Source organism: Lycium ferocissimum, chromosome 7, assembly GCF_029784015.1.
Source record: "Lycium ferocissimum isolate CSIRO_LF1 chromosome 7, AGI_CSIRO_Lferr_CH_V1, whole genome shotgun sequence".
In the NCBI taxonomy this organism is placed as follows: Eukaryota; Viridiplantae; Streptophyta; class Magnoliopsida; order Solanales; family Solanaceae; genus Lycium; species Lycium ferocissimum.
The window spans coordinates 39,525,240-39,539,365 of record NC_081348.1 but is presented as its reverse complement, the minus strand read 5'-3'; the positions used below and the strand labels follow the sequence as shown (position 1 = coordinate 39,539,365).

The 14,126-nt window shown below is 38.0% G+C and overlaps 2 protein-coding genes across 3 annotated transcripts; both read left to right on the top strand.

Annotated features, from left to right (window-relative positions):
- The first annotated feature begins 4,873 nt into the window (after positions 1-4,873).
- Positions 4,874-6,109, top strand: LOC132064936 (methyl jasmonate esterase 1-like). Its single transcript, XM_059458111.1, has 3 exons — positions 4,874-5,420; positions 5,506-5,637; positions 5,742-6,109. The coding sequence occupies exons 1-3, from the start codon at positions 4,971-4,973 to the stop codon at positions 6,018-6,020; spliced, it is 861 nt and encodes a 286-aa protein (XP_059314094.1). The 5' UTR covers positions 4,874-4,970; the 3' UTR covers positions 6,021-6,109.
- Positions 6,110-10,306: 4,197 nt separating this feature from the next.
- LOC132064942 (methyl jasmonate esterase 1-like) lies at positions 10,307-11,853 on the top strand. Of its 2 annotated transcripts, none has more exons than XM_059458117.1 (3): positions 10,307-11,041; positions 11,125-11,256; positions 11,441-11,853. In XM_059458117.1, exons 1-3 carry the CDS (start codon positions 10,595-10,597, stop codon positions 11,717-11,719), a joined length of 858 nt encoding a protein of 285 aa, XP_059314100.1. In that variant the 5' UTR covers positions 10,307-10,594; the 3' UTR covers positions 11,720-11,853. The 2 variants fall into 2 exon arrangements, with proteins under 2 accessions (XP_059314100.1, XP_059314099.1); XM_059458116.1 differs by having other exon boundaries at positions 10,312-11,041; positions 11,119-11,256; positions 11,441-11,852.
- Positions 11,854-14,126: the final 2,273 nt, after the last annotated feature.

The following is a 14,126-nucleotide window of genomic DNA, read 5'->3' as shown; positions in this document are numbered from 1 at the left end:
CCCCCTTTCGTGGTTTCGCTTGCCATGTTGAACCCGCTGAGTACCCGGGTTGCCGGTACGATCCGATCGAGCAGTCCTAACTGTTCGATCGCTCTCCATCGAATGATGATCTGTATACGGGAAAATCGGATATGGTCCCGACCGGTTGTAAGGTTCACCGGTGATGGAAGAGGGACGAGAACACACCGGATGCTACCCGGTCCTTTTCTGGGAAAACGCCTATACCAGAGTTGAACGAGTCTGTCTTCCCCGTGATCGAAACGGCCGCATCCTCCGATTCGAGCATTCGTGGCCGTTGACCCGAATGGCCGTTGGTCCGAATAACCGGTGAATGGGAACTACGCGCCAGTGACGTGCTGTCACGATCGATTACCAAACGTGTGTCGTACAAGCGCACGTCGTCCAATCCCACCAAATCGTGCAGGATCTGTCCTTGAAATTATTAGTTTATTGGTTCACAATTGCATGAGACTTGAGGAAGTTACACTATAAATAGGGCATATCCTCACCCCTTGAGGGGGTTGCTTCCTTGACTTCTCCAAGAACACTTGTAATAGAATAGATCATATATATACAATCTTTCCTTCAGTTTCTAATTCGGCCAAGGCTATTTGTTCAAGTTTATGGTGTGATTTAATCCATCAAGTACTCATACTACTGTCCATACGCGATTATATTCGCAAACAAATCGCCACTATTAGCCATTTCACTAGAGAACTCTTGAATATCTACTCTCTCCATTTCATACATACCAAGATCCAAGCACATATCCTATACCCACTTACAAATTCAATTGATTATCCGATTTTGGTAAACAGTTTGGCGCCCACCGTGGGGCTAGGATAATAGTTCTTAGTCTTGATTTTTATCAAACTCATCTAAATCGTAACGCCTATGGCTGACGTCGGACAATCTGGTCACGTTAATAACACCGAAATTGTGGCAGAAAATGAGCGAACCACGGGGACTACCAAATCCTGCTGACCCGAACCCCATTAACTCGAGGGAGGGCTCAATCGACAAAACACCGTGGATCAAGAGAATGTCGCCCTACCGCCACTGATCCTCTAAGAACCCATAACTCCGTCACATTGTCTCGGACCCAAAGCCAGAGGGAACCGGAGGCACCAAATGACGGCATTAATTTGCGTCTGATTTTCGAGATGTTGCAGGAACAAAGAGCAGCAATTGCCGAGCAAGGAATGGCGATTGCCCGGTTGCAAAGTGGTCAAGGGGAAGCTGGGCCGGAAAAGGCTAAGGGTACAGTGGAAATTGGAAGGAACGAGCCACGGATGGTCGAGAGTAATGATTCTCGGGCCGGTTCCTCCACCGAGGTTCTGAAAGATGCTTGAGACTTTGGCAAAACGGGTGGATTCGACCGAAGAGAGAGTCGAGACATACAATTCTCGGGGTGGACCAAGCACGGGGGCTCCCTTTCTTTGAAAGGGGCCGGGTTCGAAAAGGTACATCCAAAGGCCTTTTCCACCGGCGCGGCCCCCGGCGATCCCGAAGAGGTTCAAAATGCCCGACATCCCGTACAACGGCACCACGGATCCGCACGAGCACGTGACCTCGTACTTGCGCCATAAAAGGCAATGATATGGAAGAAGATGAAATTGAGTCGGTATTCTTCGAAAAAATTTGGGGAAACTCCGTCGAAGGAGCGCCGACATGGTATGACCATCTACCCGAGCACTCGATCACTTCGTTCGAAATGCTCGGCGACGCCTTCGTAAAGGCACATGCCGGTTGCCATCAGGGTGCAGTCTGCCGTAGGCCGACATCTTCGGATAACTCAAAGGGACGATGAGTTACTAAGGGAGTTCGTGACCGGTTCCGAGAGGGAACGGATGGAATTACCCGGTGCCGAGAGAATGGGCCGCACAAGCTTTCACAAAAGGGCTCAACATGCTAAGCTCGGTTGCCTCGGCCAAGTTGAAGGAGAATTTGCTGAATACGAGGCCGTAACATGGGCCGATGTCCACAATCGGTATGAATTGAAGATTCGGGTAGAGATGATCGATTCGAGCTCTCCCGATAAAGTTGAAGGCGGACGAGAGGTTTTCGAGAAGCCGAGGAAGGGTTATGAAGCAAAGTCCGAATCATCTAAAGAAAGGTTTCGGCCATACTCGCATCCGGAGCGATCAAATTTCAGGATGGAAAAGCCAAGGGAAGGCCCGAGCCACTTCTCAGGTCGAGGTAGCAAGCTGGACGCGCGCCCGTTAAACAGCCGGGGGCTCTCGTTCAGAAGCGATACCGGAAGTTCAGCCAGCAATAAAGGCCCTCCAGGGATTTCGGAGTACAACTTCAACGTCAGTACCTCGGATCTTGTCTCGGCCATCGGTCGTGTCCCGGATGTGCGGTGGCCGAAACCACTAAGGACAGATCCGGGGCAACGGGATCCGAGCATGGTTTGTGAATATCACGGGACCCACGGTCACAAGACTGAGGATTGCCGCCAGTTGAGAGAGGAGGTAGCCCGGTTGTTGAAAAACGGCCACCTCCGAGACCTATTGAGCGAGCGAGCCAAAAACCATTATAAGGAAAGGGAAGTTCATCAGAGGGTCGAACCAGTTGAACACCAGCATATAATCAATATGATAGTCGGGGGTATTGACATCCCTCGGTTTCCGGTAATGAAGCGGACAAAGATTTTCATTGTTCGGGAAAAACGTACCCGAGATCATTTACCCGGAGGTTCCTCTCTTTCGACGACGGGACGCGAGGCATCATTCAACCGCACAATGATGCGTTGGTAATTTCTGTACTTATCTTTAAAACTAAGGTTAAACGTATCTTGATTGACCCAGGTAGCTCAGCCAACAACAAGCATGCATATTGCACATGAAGGATGGAATAATTGTGTTGGTATAAAGAGACAGAACTGTATTAGCACACGTACATGGTAAAAATGAAGAAATAGAGATACAACTACTTGCCCAAGTGGCCAAACCCTCGAAACAAATTAGAGCATCCAATGCATCCATTTCATAAAAATAATTACACTTGTGCCTCTTCGTACTTGTTGCTGATTCTCCATAGAGGAAGATAAAGTCTCTTCCATTGCTCAAAATTGTACATTACATGAACCTAATTAAGTGCAATTAACTACTACTACTAAATTCGACGTTTGGATATTGGCAGATAATGAAAGGAGTCATTTGACTCTTCATTACCTGCACCTATACTACAACTCTTCGGTAGCCAAGTCAACTACAACTCTTCAGGTAATTTTGAGAAAAACTTCATAAATTGGTCTTTCTTCATAATTACTGATGAAGGAATAATTTTGTGGAGGATAAATGGGTCAATCAACTTTTAATGAGTATTTTCATAATTTAACTTTAAGCGTAGGGGCTTCCCACTTTTAATATAATAACTAGTCAATTAACCCGCGCGACATTTCTTTTTTTGTAAATATAGTTGGTGTAAATAACATATAAGTTGTTATAATTCCGATCACAGACTAAAGATAAGACTTTGAGTTGTATTTATTGTGAAAAATGTTGCATAACACGTATAAAAATCTATCAAGGTACCTCTATAGAGCAACTTAATTTACAAAAATTTACCTTACATTTTCCTTTAGCCATTTCCACATGCACATTCCTACTTTCCGTTGGGCTATTTGTGGCATTATATATTTCATCCTGCATGGCTGCATCCCAAACAATATAGCGATTTTACAAATTAAAAAAATCGATGCTCCATAGAAGGTAGAGAAAACTTACATGAGAAAATTAACCAACGCGCTATAAAAGCTAGAGAAAGTTTATCTGGAAAAAAAAATCCTCCATATAAGCCAAAGAAACCTCCTTTCTTCTTCTTCTTCTTCTTCTTCTTTTTTTCCTTCTCCAGACATCGTTGTCTTGTCTCCAACTGGAAACCACTGTCGTCTCCTCGTGAGAAGTTTAAAAATGAAATTCTTTTGTACAACGTTTCATATGATGCTGCGAAAAAACAATATAAAAGAGAATTTTATCACCTACAAATAGTTTACTGAGACAATTTTCCCTAAAATAATGTTAATTAGTTAGTTATTACCAATAATCATGCAATCACCAACAAAAAGAGCTTACAAAAACACATCAAGGTTTGTGATGACCACCCTTTAAAATTACAGCATTTGAAGATAAAGAATCTAATTATAACAACTAACAGAATATTGCTGGTGTAATTTGTATGGAATTCTTTTGCAATGCATTTTGTGCCGTCTCCACGCAGAAGCAAAATTTGGTCAAACTTTCACCCGCGGAAAACTTAATATCGAAAATGAACAACATATTAAATCAACGACAACCCTCTCAAAAGAACATTTACTTTTAATTTGTCAATATATTCCACAAAGATTCTACAGTATTTTACTATGGTCCCAAAAGCAAAACGTGCAATATGATGCACAAGGCTGCGAAACGGGCAAGTTCAACTTTCATTGATGAATAAAGATGTTTCGGCTTTCAAACATATTTAAGAGGCGTTAGTGAAGTGATAAGAGAAAGGGGCAAGCAAACTGTTATTGGTAACATTAGAAGAACACAGGCAAGTTAAACTTTCATTCATTGAATAAAGGCGGTTGGTCTTATGTTTGGATTTTAGGCGTATCATAATTTCTTCCTTAATGAGAAAAGAAGGGAAAGAGACGTCACTTTTGGTTTTGAAGAAGTGTCTTTTGAAAACTTCTATCCTTGGCCAACATATTTTGTTATCAATTTGTTTACAGTGAAACAGACTATTAATCTGTCCTGATTAATTTAATTATTTATTCTCTCTTCCTCTTTGATGACTTGGTGAATGATTAAACTTGCAAGAAACACATCCAATATAATTAAAAATAAAATGCCCCATATAGTACCTAACATGGGGTTACTTCAGCATGAAAGTAAGTTAGCAAAAGTCAATCTTCCTGGAATTATAAAGTTGCCTTGTAATGGTTCATACAATGTGCTCATTCTTCGAAAGCAGGAAAAGATATGGAGAAAAGCAAGTTCCTAACAAGTTTAGTTGTTCTAATACTTCTTTTGTCATATGTAAATGCAACCATGTCAGGGCCTAAATGGCCTAAAGCTAGCAAGCATTTCGTGTTAGTTCATGGGGCTTGCCATGGAGCCTGGTCATGGTACAAGATTATGGCGATGATAAAAACTTCAGGACATAATGTAACAGCTCTTGACTTGGGCGCTTCAGGGGTCAACCCAAAGCAAGTCCTTGAAATCCCACGTTTATCTGATTACTTTAGTCCGCTAATGGAGTTCATGTCTTCTCTTCCAGCAGATGAAAAAGTGATTCTTGTTGGCCATAGCCTCGGTGGATTTGCCATTTCTAAAGCTATGGAAAGCTTTTCAGAAAAGATTTCAGTTGCTATATTTGTCACTGCTCTAATGCCTGGTCCAACTCACGATGCAGCCACCATCTTTAATGAGGTACCATTTTCAAATTTAGCCATGAAATGATCTGTTATGTTAGCTTACACTTTTTCATGTTTGAAATTATTATATTTTACTACAGTCATCCAGCGGAGCAATATCTCAACTTGATAATCGTCTTACATTCGATAATGGACCTACCAATCCTCCAACAACCTTCAGCTTTGGTCCGAAGTACTTGGCGAGTTATCTTTATCCACTGAGCCCAATTCAAGTAAGCAAAGCATAGTAAAAATATAAATTGAAATAGCTGAGTACTGGTACTCTTGATAATGAGAATGTCCATGATAAACTGTCTTTTTTTTCTTTTGGTATTAGGACTTGGCACTGGCTACTACAGTCGTAAGGCCAATATATTTATACAGTTTGGATGACATATCAAAGGAGATAGTACTTTCAAGCAAAAAGTATGGATCAGTTAGGCGAGCGTACATTGTTGTTGCCGAAGATAAAGTTCTAAAGAAGGAATTTCAACAGTTAATGATTGAAAAGAATCCCCCGGATGAAGTGAAAGAAATTTTAGGCGCTGATCACATGGCCATGATGTCTAAGCCCCTTCAACTTTTTACTCTTCTTATGCGTATTGCCAACAAATGACAAGCTACCTTATTAGCTTAACCAGCTTGTATTACATATTCATGAATAATGCATAATTGAAATAAAAATAGATTACCCTTCTTCTCGTGCGTGATATTGCTCTATCAGTCTTTTGCTCATCATGTAGATTCTCACTGTTGTTCCCCATGCGAATCATCTGGGCAATGTTGTACATAAGCAAGTTCTTACTTTTGGGTAACACTTGGCATCGGTTTTTGTTACTTGATGCCTTCCTAATTACATTTCCATTACATAAGCATTAATAGATTAATACAATTTAACTCCACCATGTGATGTGAGAGAGAAGGATCTATGCAACACATGCTGCATGTTTTTCATCAGATCGTAGATTCCAACAGTTAATCTGCATATGACATGTTTGGGCATACAACTGCAGCCCAAACTTACCTTTGACTTGCTGAAATATCAAAGGAATAGCATGTGGCTAAATAATCATGTAATCAAAATGTGCTTATTTTGATTATCCCCCCTCAGTTAACAATTTTCTTCTGCCGTATGAAATCACTTGGGCTGTAGAGTCCTCTATAGATGACACATATGAATAAACTGACAAATATTACTAATTGCAGCACAAGATAGAGCTTTTTCATCTTATGTAAACCAAATAATCATCTATGACCATTAGCATGAGTAATAGTTGATCTGATGTCAAATGGTTGTGAATTTGTTCGAAAATATCCTCATTTAATGTAGAAAAGCTTCTGAAAGACTTTTATGTTCAGTCAGAAGTTGACTTTTGTTATACCCCATTTTAACCGGAGTCAAAAATGGTTTACAACATCCCGGCAATTCCGGGGTTAATTAAAGTTAAGGGAGTCGCCACCTAATTATTTATGGTGAATTAGGGCACCTAAGGTTATTAAAGTAATTATCTAAAGTTGATTTTATTTTAAAGTCTACGAAACCAAGATTCTAGGTAAGGGTTCTACTAACTTAAAGGGAAGGTATTAGGCATCCTTTAAGATCCATTAATAATGGTTGACCGACCGGACTTAGAATTTAAAAGATTAAGTGGTATAACGAATTAAGGCGTAAAATTAATTCCACAGTAGACTACACCCACTCAAACTAATTTCGGGTAATCTCAAGTAAGTCAGCGAGTGAAACCAAATACATAAATTAACTAAAAGGTTCTGAAAAAAAGGAATTAGCAGATTACTTTTGAATTAAAAAGCTAAGAGCGAAACAGTTTTCCTTTTGAACATAAAAGAGTGGCCAAAAGCCAAAATCATTTAGTCCTAACTCTTTTAAATCGGGTCATGTTTCGTTTCTTTCTTTTGATAGAAAAGCATAAGACTTAGGAATAAATCAGATTCTTGGCTTACTTTAAACGATGAATTCATCTACTAAATGCTAACCAACTTCAATATTAAAGTAAACGCATTAACCTCCTCTAACAGTAAACATATAGTTGAAAAATAAACAAATAGTCGCGCCAACATAAGCAACAAAACAAGCTGAAATAAAGGGATAATCAACAGCCATATTCGGCCTTAACAGGAGGACAAAACACCCTTTGCAATTCGACATCTGAACAAAGATTGTGAAGGCAAGAAAGAAAGAGGACGTGCAGACTCCGTGTGGTAGCGGTGGCGTTGAGTTTCAAAGTGAAACTCTTCGACTCTGGTGTACATGTCAAACAAAGAAAAGTAACCAGGGGAATTAGTATAGGAAATTAACCATCCTTAACAATGTTAAAGAGAAGCAGTAAGTAACTATGAAAAATCAGAATAATCCGCGACAAACTGTCACATTTGTTTTAAAACCAAGATATTATAAGCGTGGTTTACATACTAAACATCATGTTCGTTATTTTTTTTATTTTTTTTTAAAAAAAAAACAGTCTAGATTCTCATTATCAGTACCTCCTACACAAACTAGAATATTTCAAGTACTCAGAAACAACAAGCGGGATTTGCAAAGATTAAAATTACACAAAAAAAAAACACTCCATAGATATGACTTTCGGGGAAATGGAAACGGAGAGTGAGCAGGGATTAATATTCCACCATTATTATATCAAAACAAGTTCCATATTCATTAATTGACCATGTGCTAGTTATTACAATTTCTCTAAATAGTATATGTAATTCTAAGTCATAGTAGTCGATTTGTCATGGTAAGAAATCAGTTCAAACAGATTGTCTAGACAAATTTACAAGAGTTATACAAATCAAGCTTCAAATCTAGCAGAATTTTAACGAGGGGCTAAGCTATTCTACCATATGACCGAGAGGGTGATAAACAACCAGAACGTGAAATGATTTCCTAAAGCTTGGAGTCTAGAACACACGAGGTAAATATTTTGGAACAGATAAAAACACTCCCGAGCATTTTATCGCACATCTATCCCTCATATTTGGATGATATGCAGCCATGAAGTGTGACCTTAAACTTAAACCAAAGAACATGATCTTTAACACATCCAGAAATACCAAAACAAACACATAAGTCAGAGCCTCTTCATAAAAACTTCGACAAACATGGTTCAAACATAGTGAGAAACAGGATTTCAACTTAACAAAACAAAATGGTAGTTATGCTTCGATAGACCATTAAGCTGCAAATGATATCCCCATATTATAACGACTACTAACAAGTTACCCTGTTTTATTCAACTTATCAATTGGCCGAAATAGAATCAAATAATTAGATACGTCAAACAAAGCATATTAAACTCAGAGAGCAGATTGACAAGGGAAAACTTGAACTTACAGATGAAAGCCAATTATAGAGATGGTTCAGTGCCGATCTGTTTTTAATCATATACACAATATACCTAAGATACACACACCACGGTGTGCATATCGATATATATCGAATGTATATCTTCTTCTTACTTTGATAACCTCTTGTATATCCTGTGTATATTCGACTTTAAATAGGTTCCAAGTCCTGGAAATTCAGTCTAAGCATCCAAACTACAGTATACGTCTTTCAAATTCATTTTAGCAGTTATCATCCTATCCTAACAGCTCCAAACATCAAACAAATAACATGACGACAGAGAACTATATAACCACTAAAGAAATATAGCAGAATAAGCTAAAAATTCTTAACTAAAGCAGAAACTAAAGACTATAAGCAATAAGTGTATCGAGGTTTACCTTTTTTGTGTGCAGTGATCTGGGGTCGTCGGCGTCGAATCCACTCTCTCGTTATGAATAGACCCGAACCTTAAGCCAAACGAATTCGAATGTAAGTATTGCGGATTTTGTGAACTAAAGTTTCGTATTTCACTTTCGGACGAATTGAATGAAGACGCTAGAGTAAGGGCTGTTATTAGAAGTGCTTTTTTTTAGATATGGTGACTGAAAAAGTGTAAATGTTTAAGAGGTTTTCATGCGGCTGAAAGAGCTCCCTCAAATGGGTAACGAAGTGAATATTTATAGTAGAATCCCTAGGGTTTGCTATGGTTCGAATTGGGCGGGATTTTTACGGTATAGGATTCAAATCGAGTCAATGGACCGTTCAAATCTGAACGTTGAAAGTGTTTTTGAGCAGATGGTCACGTGATTCGATTCGGTGTTACCAAAAATAGCTCGACCATTCTCTGATTTTGAGGATCGACGCGTTTTGAAGTAAAAAGGGGAGAAACTTTTCTCTGTCAACGACAGAAGGCCCAGGCGTAGCGACAATTTTGGTGTGGAAATGGCACAGGCAGAACTGTTATGGCTAAAGGGGAAGTAGGGTTTTGCTAAATGGGGCGGAGAGAGATGAAGACGGCGTGAAGAGAGAGAGGAGAGAGATGAGAGAAGAGAAAAGGGAGGCGGCTGAAGGGTTTTAAGGGGTAAAAATATTGGGCCGGTCGGGTCGGGTCGGGTATTTCGGATGGGCTGGTTTGGTCTGGTCATTAATGGGCTTAGTTGGTCCGAATTGAAATGATAATGGGCTAATTTGGGTGTAAAATATGGGTTGTTGTGGTCCGAATTTTGGGATTGAAATATCTTTTCCCCCGTATTTCTTTTGGCTTCTAAATTAGATCAAATATATTACATAGTAATAATAATAATAATAATGACCATAATAATAGATTTTGTAATTTAGCGTTAATATAGAATATGAGCAAAGTAATAATAGAGTAAAATATTACATAAGTTATACATAATAAGTAAGTAGCGATGTACGACGTGTTAATACTTAACAAAATTAATATAGTAGTAGAAATTATAATAAAGTAAAGGGTAAAAATAAGATATTGACTTATTAATTGAAATAAAGGAGGGGCAAAAAATTGGGTGTCAACAACTTTTATCTTTGTTTTCCATTCTTTTTCAGTGAAAATGACAATCAATCTGTTTTATGCAACTTTAGCCTAAATAATGTAATAATCTATTCTCTTCCTCTAGTTGACTTGGTGTATGATCAAATGTAGAACATATTTAATATACAAAGAAAAACACATTAAATTTGAAATTCCCAACAAATAATACTTTACCTGGGGTTGCTTCACCAGGGAAGTAAGTTACAAGGTCAAACACCTCGAGTATCTATCAAGATTTCCTTATAATGGTTCACTATGTGCTCATAGTTCAAACTAAGAGAAAAAGTTAATGGAGAAAAACAAATTTCTATTAAGTTTAGTACTGATACTTTTGTTGCCGTATGTAAATTCAACGACATCAGGGCCTAAATGGCCTAAAGCTTTGAAGCACTTTGTGCTAGTTCATGGCGCGTGTCACGGAGCATGGTCTTGGTACAAGCTTGTGGCACTGATAAGATCTGCAGGACATAATGTCACAGCTATTGACTTGGGTGCTTCAGGGATCAACCCGAAGCAGGTCCTCGAAGTCTCACATATATCAGACTACATTAGTCCGCTAATGGAGTTCATGGCTTCTCTTCCGGCACATGAGAAAGTGATTCTTGTAGGCCATAGCTTTGGCGGGTTGGCCATTTCTAAAGTCATGGAAAGCTTTCCAGAAAAGATTTTAGTTGCTGTATTTGTCACTGCTCATATGCCTGGTCCGACTCTAAATGCAAACACACTCTTAACCAAGGTATAATTTACCAACTTTGCCTTTTCTATGATCTCTCCTGTCAGCTAACACTTTTCATGTTTGAAACTATTATCTAGTTACAGTCATCCAGTGGAATGGTATCTCAACTTGATAATCGTGTTACATACGATAATGGACCCAGCAATCCTCCAACAACATTCATCTTTGGTCCAAAGTACTTGGCAAGATATGCTTATCAGCTGAGCCCAATTCAGGTAAGCAAAGCATGATGGTAAAATAAATGACTTTTGGTAGTTGGCTCATGAGGATTGCCCTAATGTTGCATGTTTTCACCAATATTATCAGAAGACGTCATCTACTTGAAAAACTAGCTCATCTACAGAACAATTTATTCGAGTGGACACTAAAATGTGTCTCTTTTTTCCCTTCTGGTGTCAGGATTGGACGCTGGCTACAACACTGACAAGGCCGCTATTTCTTTACAGTGAGGAAGACATATCAAAAGATATGGTACTTTCAAGCAAAAGGTACGGAACAGTTAGGAGAGTGTTCATTGTGGCTGCTGAAGATAAAATTCTACAGAAGGAATTCCAGCAGTGGATGATAGAAAAGAACCCTCCAGATGAGGTGGAACTAATCTTAGGCTCTGATCACATGGCCATGATGTCTAAGCCCCTTCAACTTTTTACTCTTCTTCTGCGCGTTGCTCACAAGTGACAAGCATCTTGATTAGCCTAATCCAGCTTGTGAATTCATATTCAAGAATAAAGTACATTGAAATAAATTTTAAAATCTCTCTTTCACTTGTGTGATATTGCTAAATCGGGTTTTTGGAAACTGGTGCCTTCCTAAATGCATCCCATACACATGAGCAACAACGAAATGAGTATAGCTTCTGAAAAGCTCCATAAAAAATTCAACCACTTAGAATCATAAGATTTTAGTCTCCCAGTAATTGAAAAATATACGAAGAAAACAAATTATCTTTAGGCTGAGGAGCTTCAAGCCCCCTGCAGCAAATCTTTATCGGTCCAGCAGTAATCTTCCTGACTTGTCCCCTCTAGGATACAACAGCCCGATCACGTCGTATAACTCAACAAACTCTGGACAAGGTCTTGAGTCCAAAGCTTCACAAAAAAAAATTAAAAAAAAAAAAAAAAACACCTCCCTTCAACTAGAAAAACTCTCTTTTATTTTCCTCACTTTTTCAAGAACTCTTCAATATCTACACACCACAAAGTAAGGATGACTAACTATTTATAGCTCTTCACAGTCAGTTACTTTTGAAATTTCGCACAGGATTCCAGAATATTACCGTAGGGTTGCTTGACTCATTGAAGGTATTAGGAAAAATAATTTCTATACAAATTTTGTGATCATTTATAATGATTTAACAAAAAATACTTTTACTTGTCCTTCGGATTATGGGTCATCAAAATCCGAAGGAGATGAAGCGGAAGGCTGCCAAGAAGTTTCTCAAAAAATGGTGCTATTTTACTTTTTTTTTATTAGTTTTATACTTTACCTTATAGCCATCCTTTTGCTCTTCACTTCTTCTATTTGTTTTATGCTTCAATATTTATTTACGTTAGCAACTTACTCAATTGGGTTAAAAAGAATGATACTTTGGAAGATCCAATAATAATTCTTCTGTGTAATCTCCGATACCACATGCCTAGGTGAGTATAAAACTAAAAATCTATTACGCATGCCGAGCATATAGTTGAATTACTTCCTATAAGGTGTTTTCAGTTTATTTTGGCTGTAGTGCGAGTGGAGTCTGGGGCTAAGCACGAGGAAGTCGAGAAATTAATATTACCATACGTAGTCTGGGACTTTAATTTTCTTTTCCTGTTATTCTTTTTCCCTGTCTTTTAACTAAAAGCTCCACTTTGTTTTTTATGTTTTGTATCTTTCATAAACAGGCTACATTATTATTATGTAGTCATTTGAACTGTTGCTTGGAATTAGAGAAAAAACTAATGCACAGAAAGCAAAGAATGAAAAAAACCAGAAGCAGGCGAGGAGAGAAGGAACTAATATTACAGTTAATATGCATCGAGATGTAAATAATATTCTCCATCATTTAACTTGTACCCATTTGACAAAAAGTGATGAAAATTGCCAGCTGACAGAGAGTTGAAGCAAAGATTGCCCAACATGTGGAAGATGCAAGTCACTTCCACGTATATTCATATACAAGTCGCTTTATTGAAGATCCTTTATATTGTAATTATTTGCAACTATTATTGGCTTAAGAAAATATTAAAATGTTTTTCTCCACACTTATTATAGTATCAAGTTTCCTAAGAGATGGTGAGTTGGGTTAACAAACTACAGAAACTCTCCTTCACGTTTTGTTGGTTTTTATTATATCCTTATATCCAACAAAATTCAGAAACTCACCTTCACGTTTTGTTGGTTTTTCATATATCCTTGTATTGGATATATTTATAGGTCCTGCTTGATTTTTTTTTTTTTTTAGGTTGGTTGGCACCACCCTGCACTTAAGTACTTGTGATAAAGTTTCTTTACTTGCTCTATTAATTATTATGAGAGTAAATATATACAATTGTGATATGGTAAGTTCATTGTTCTTTTATTAATAGGTGGTTGAAAACGTACTATGTGGTAGTTATGAGACCATTGACTACGTGCTATTCATTTAACAACAAGTTAAGGTATATTACTTAGGCAGCATCTTTTTACAATTTACACATTTTGCAAACTTCAGTGGAAGAAAAAATATATTTGGCAACAAAATTATTTTTGTTGCCATAGATTAATTATTGTTGCAAAAAGTGCTTTTGGCAATTAAATTTTTTTTTTGTTGCATAGACTTTTCTCAACGGCTATTATTGCAATAATGTGCAACAACTTTTTTTTTTGTTGCCAAAAGTACTTTTTGCAACAATAATCAATACTATGACAACAAACTTAAATTATTCGGCAACAAAAAAGTTCTTTGCCAACAATAAAACTAAGTTGTATTAAATTTTTTGTTGTCATTTTTATAGTTTCTTGTAGTGCTTAGAGATCGAGTTTCTGGAAAGTGATTGTTTTGTATATCCTAATTTTGGTAGTGTAATAGTAAGTTCCGGAAAGTGATTGTTTTGTATATCCT

Bases quoted from the DNA above. Each gene is read 5' to 3' on its own strand.
- LOC132064936 (XM_059458111.1), top strand. From the start codon at position 4,971: ATGGAGAAAAGCAAGTTCCTAACAAGTTTAGTTGTTCTAATACTTCTT. The intron at 5,421-5,505 runs GTACCATTTTCA...ATTTTACTACAG, and splicing joins CAGCCACCATCTTTAATGAG to TCATCCAGCGGAGCAATATC. The intron at 5,638-5,741 runs GTAAGCAAAGCA...TTTTGGTATTAG, and splicing joins ATCCACTGAGCCCAATTCAA to GACTTGGCACTGGCTACTAC.
- LOC132064942 (XM_059458116.1), top strand. From the start codon at position 10,595: ATGGAGAAAAACAAATTTCTATTAAGTTTAGTACTGATACTTTTGTTG. The intron at 11,042-11,118 runs GTATAATTTACC...ACTATTATCTAG, and splicing joins CAAACACACTCTTAACCAAG to TTACAGTCATCCAGTGGAAT. The intron at 11,257-11,440 runs GTAAGCAAAGCA...TTCTGGTGTCAG, and splicing joins ATCAGCTGAGCCCAATTCAG to GATTGGACGCTGGCTACAAC.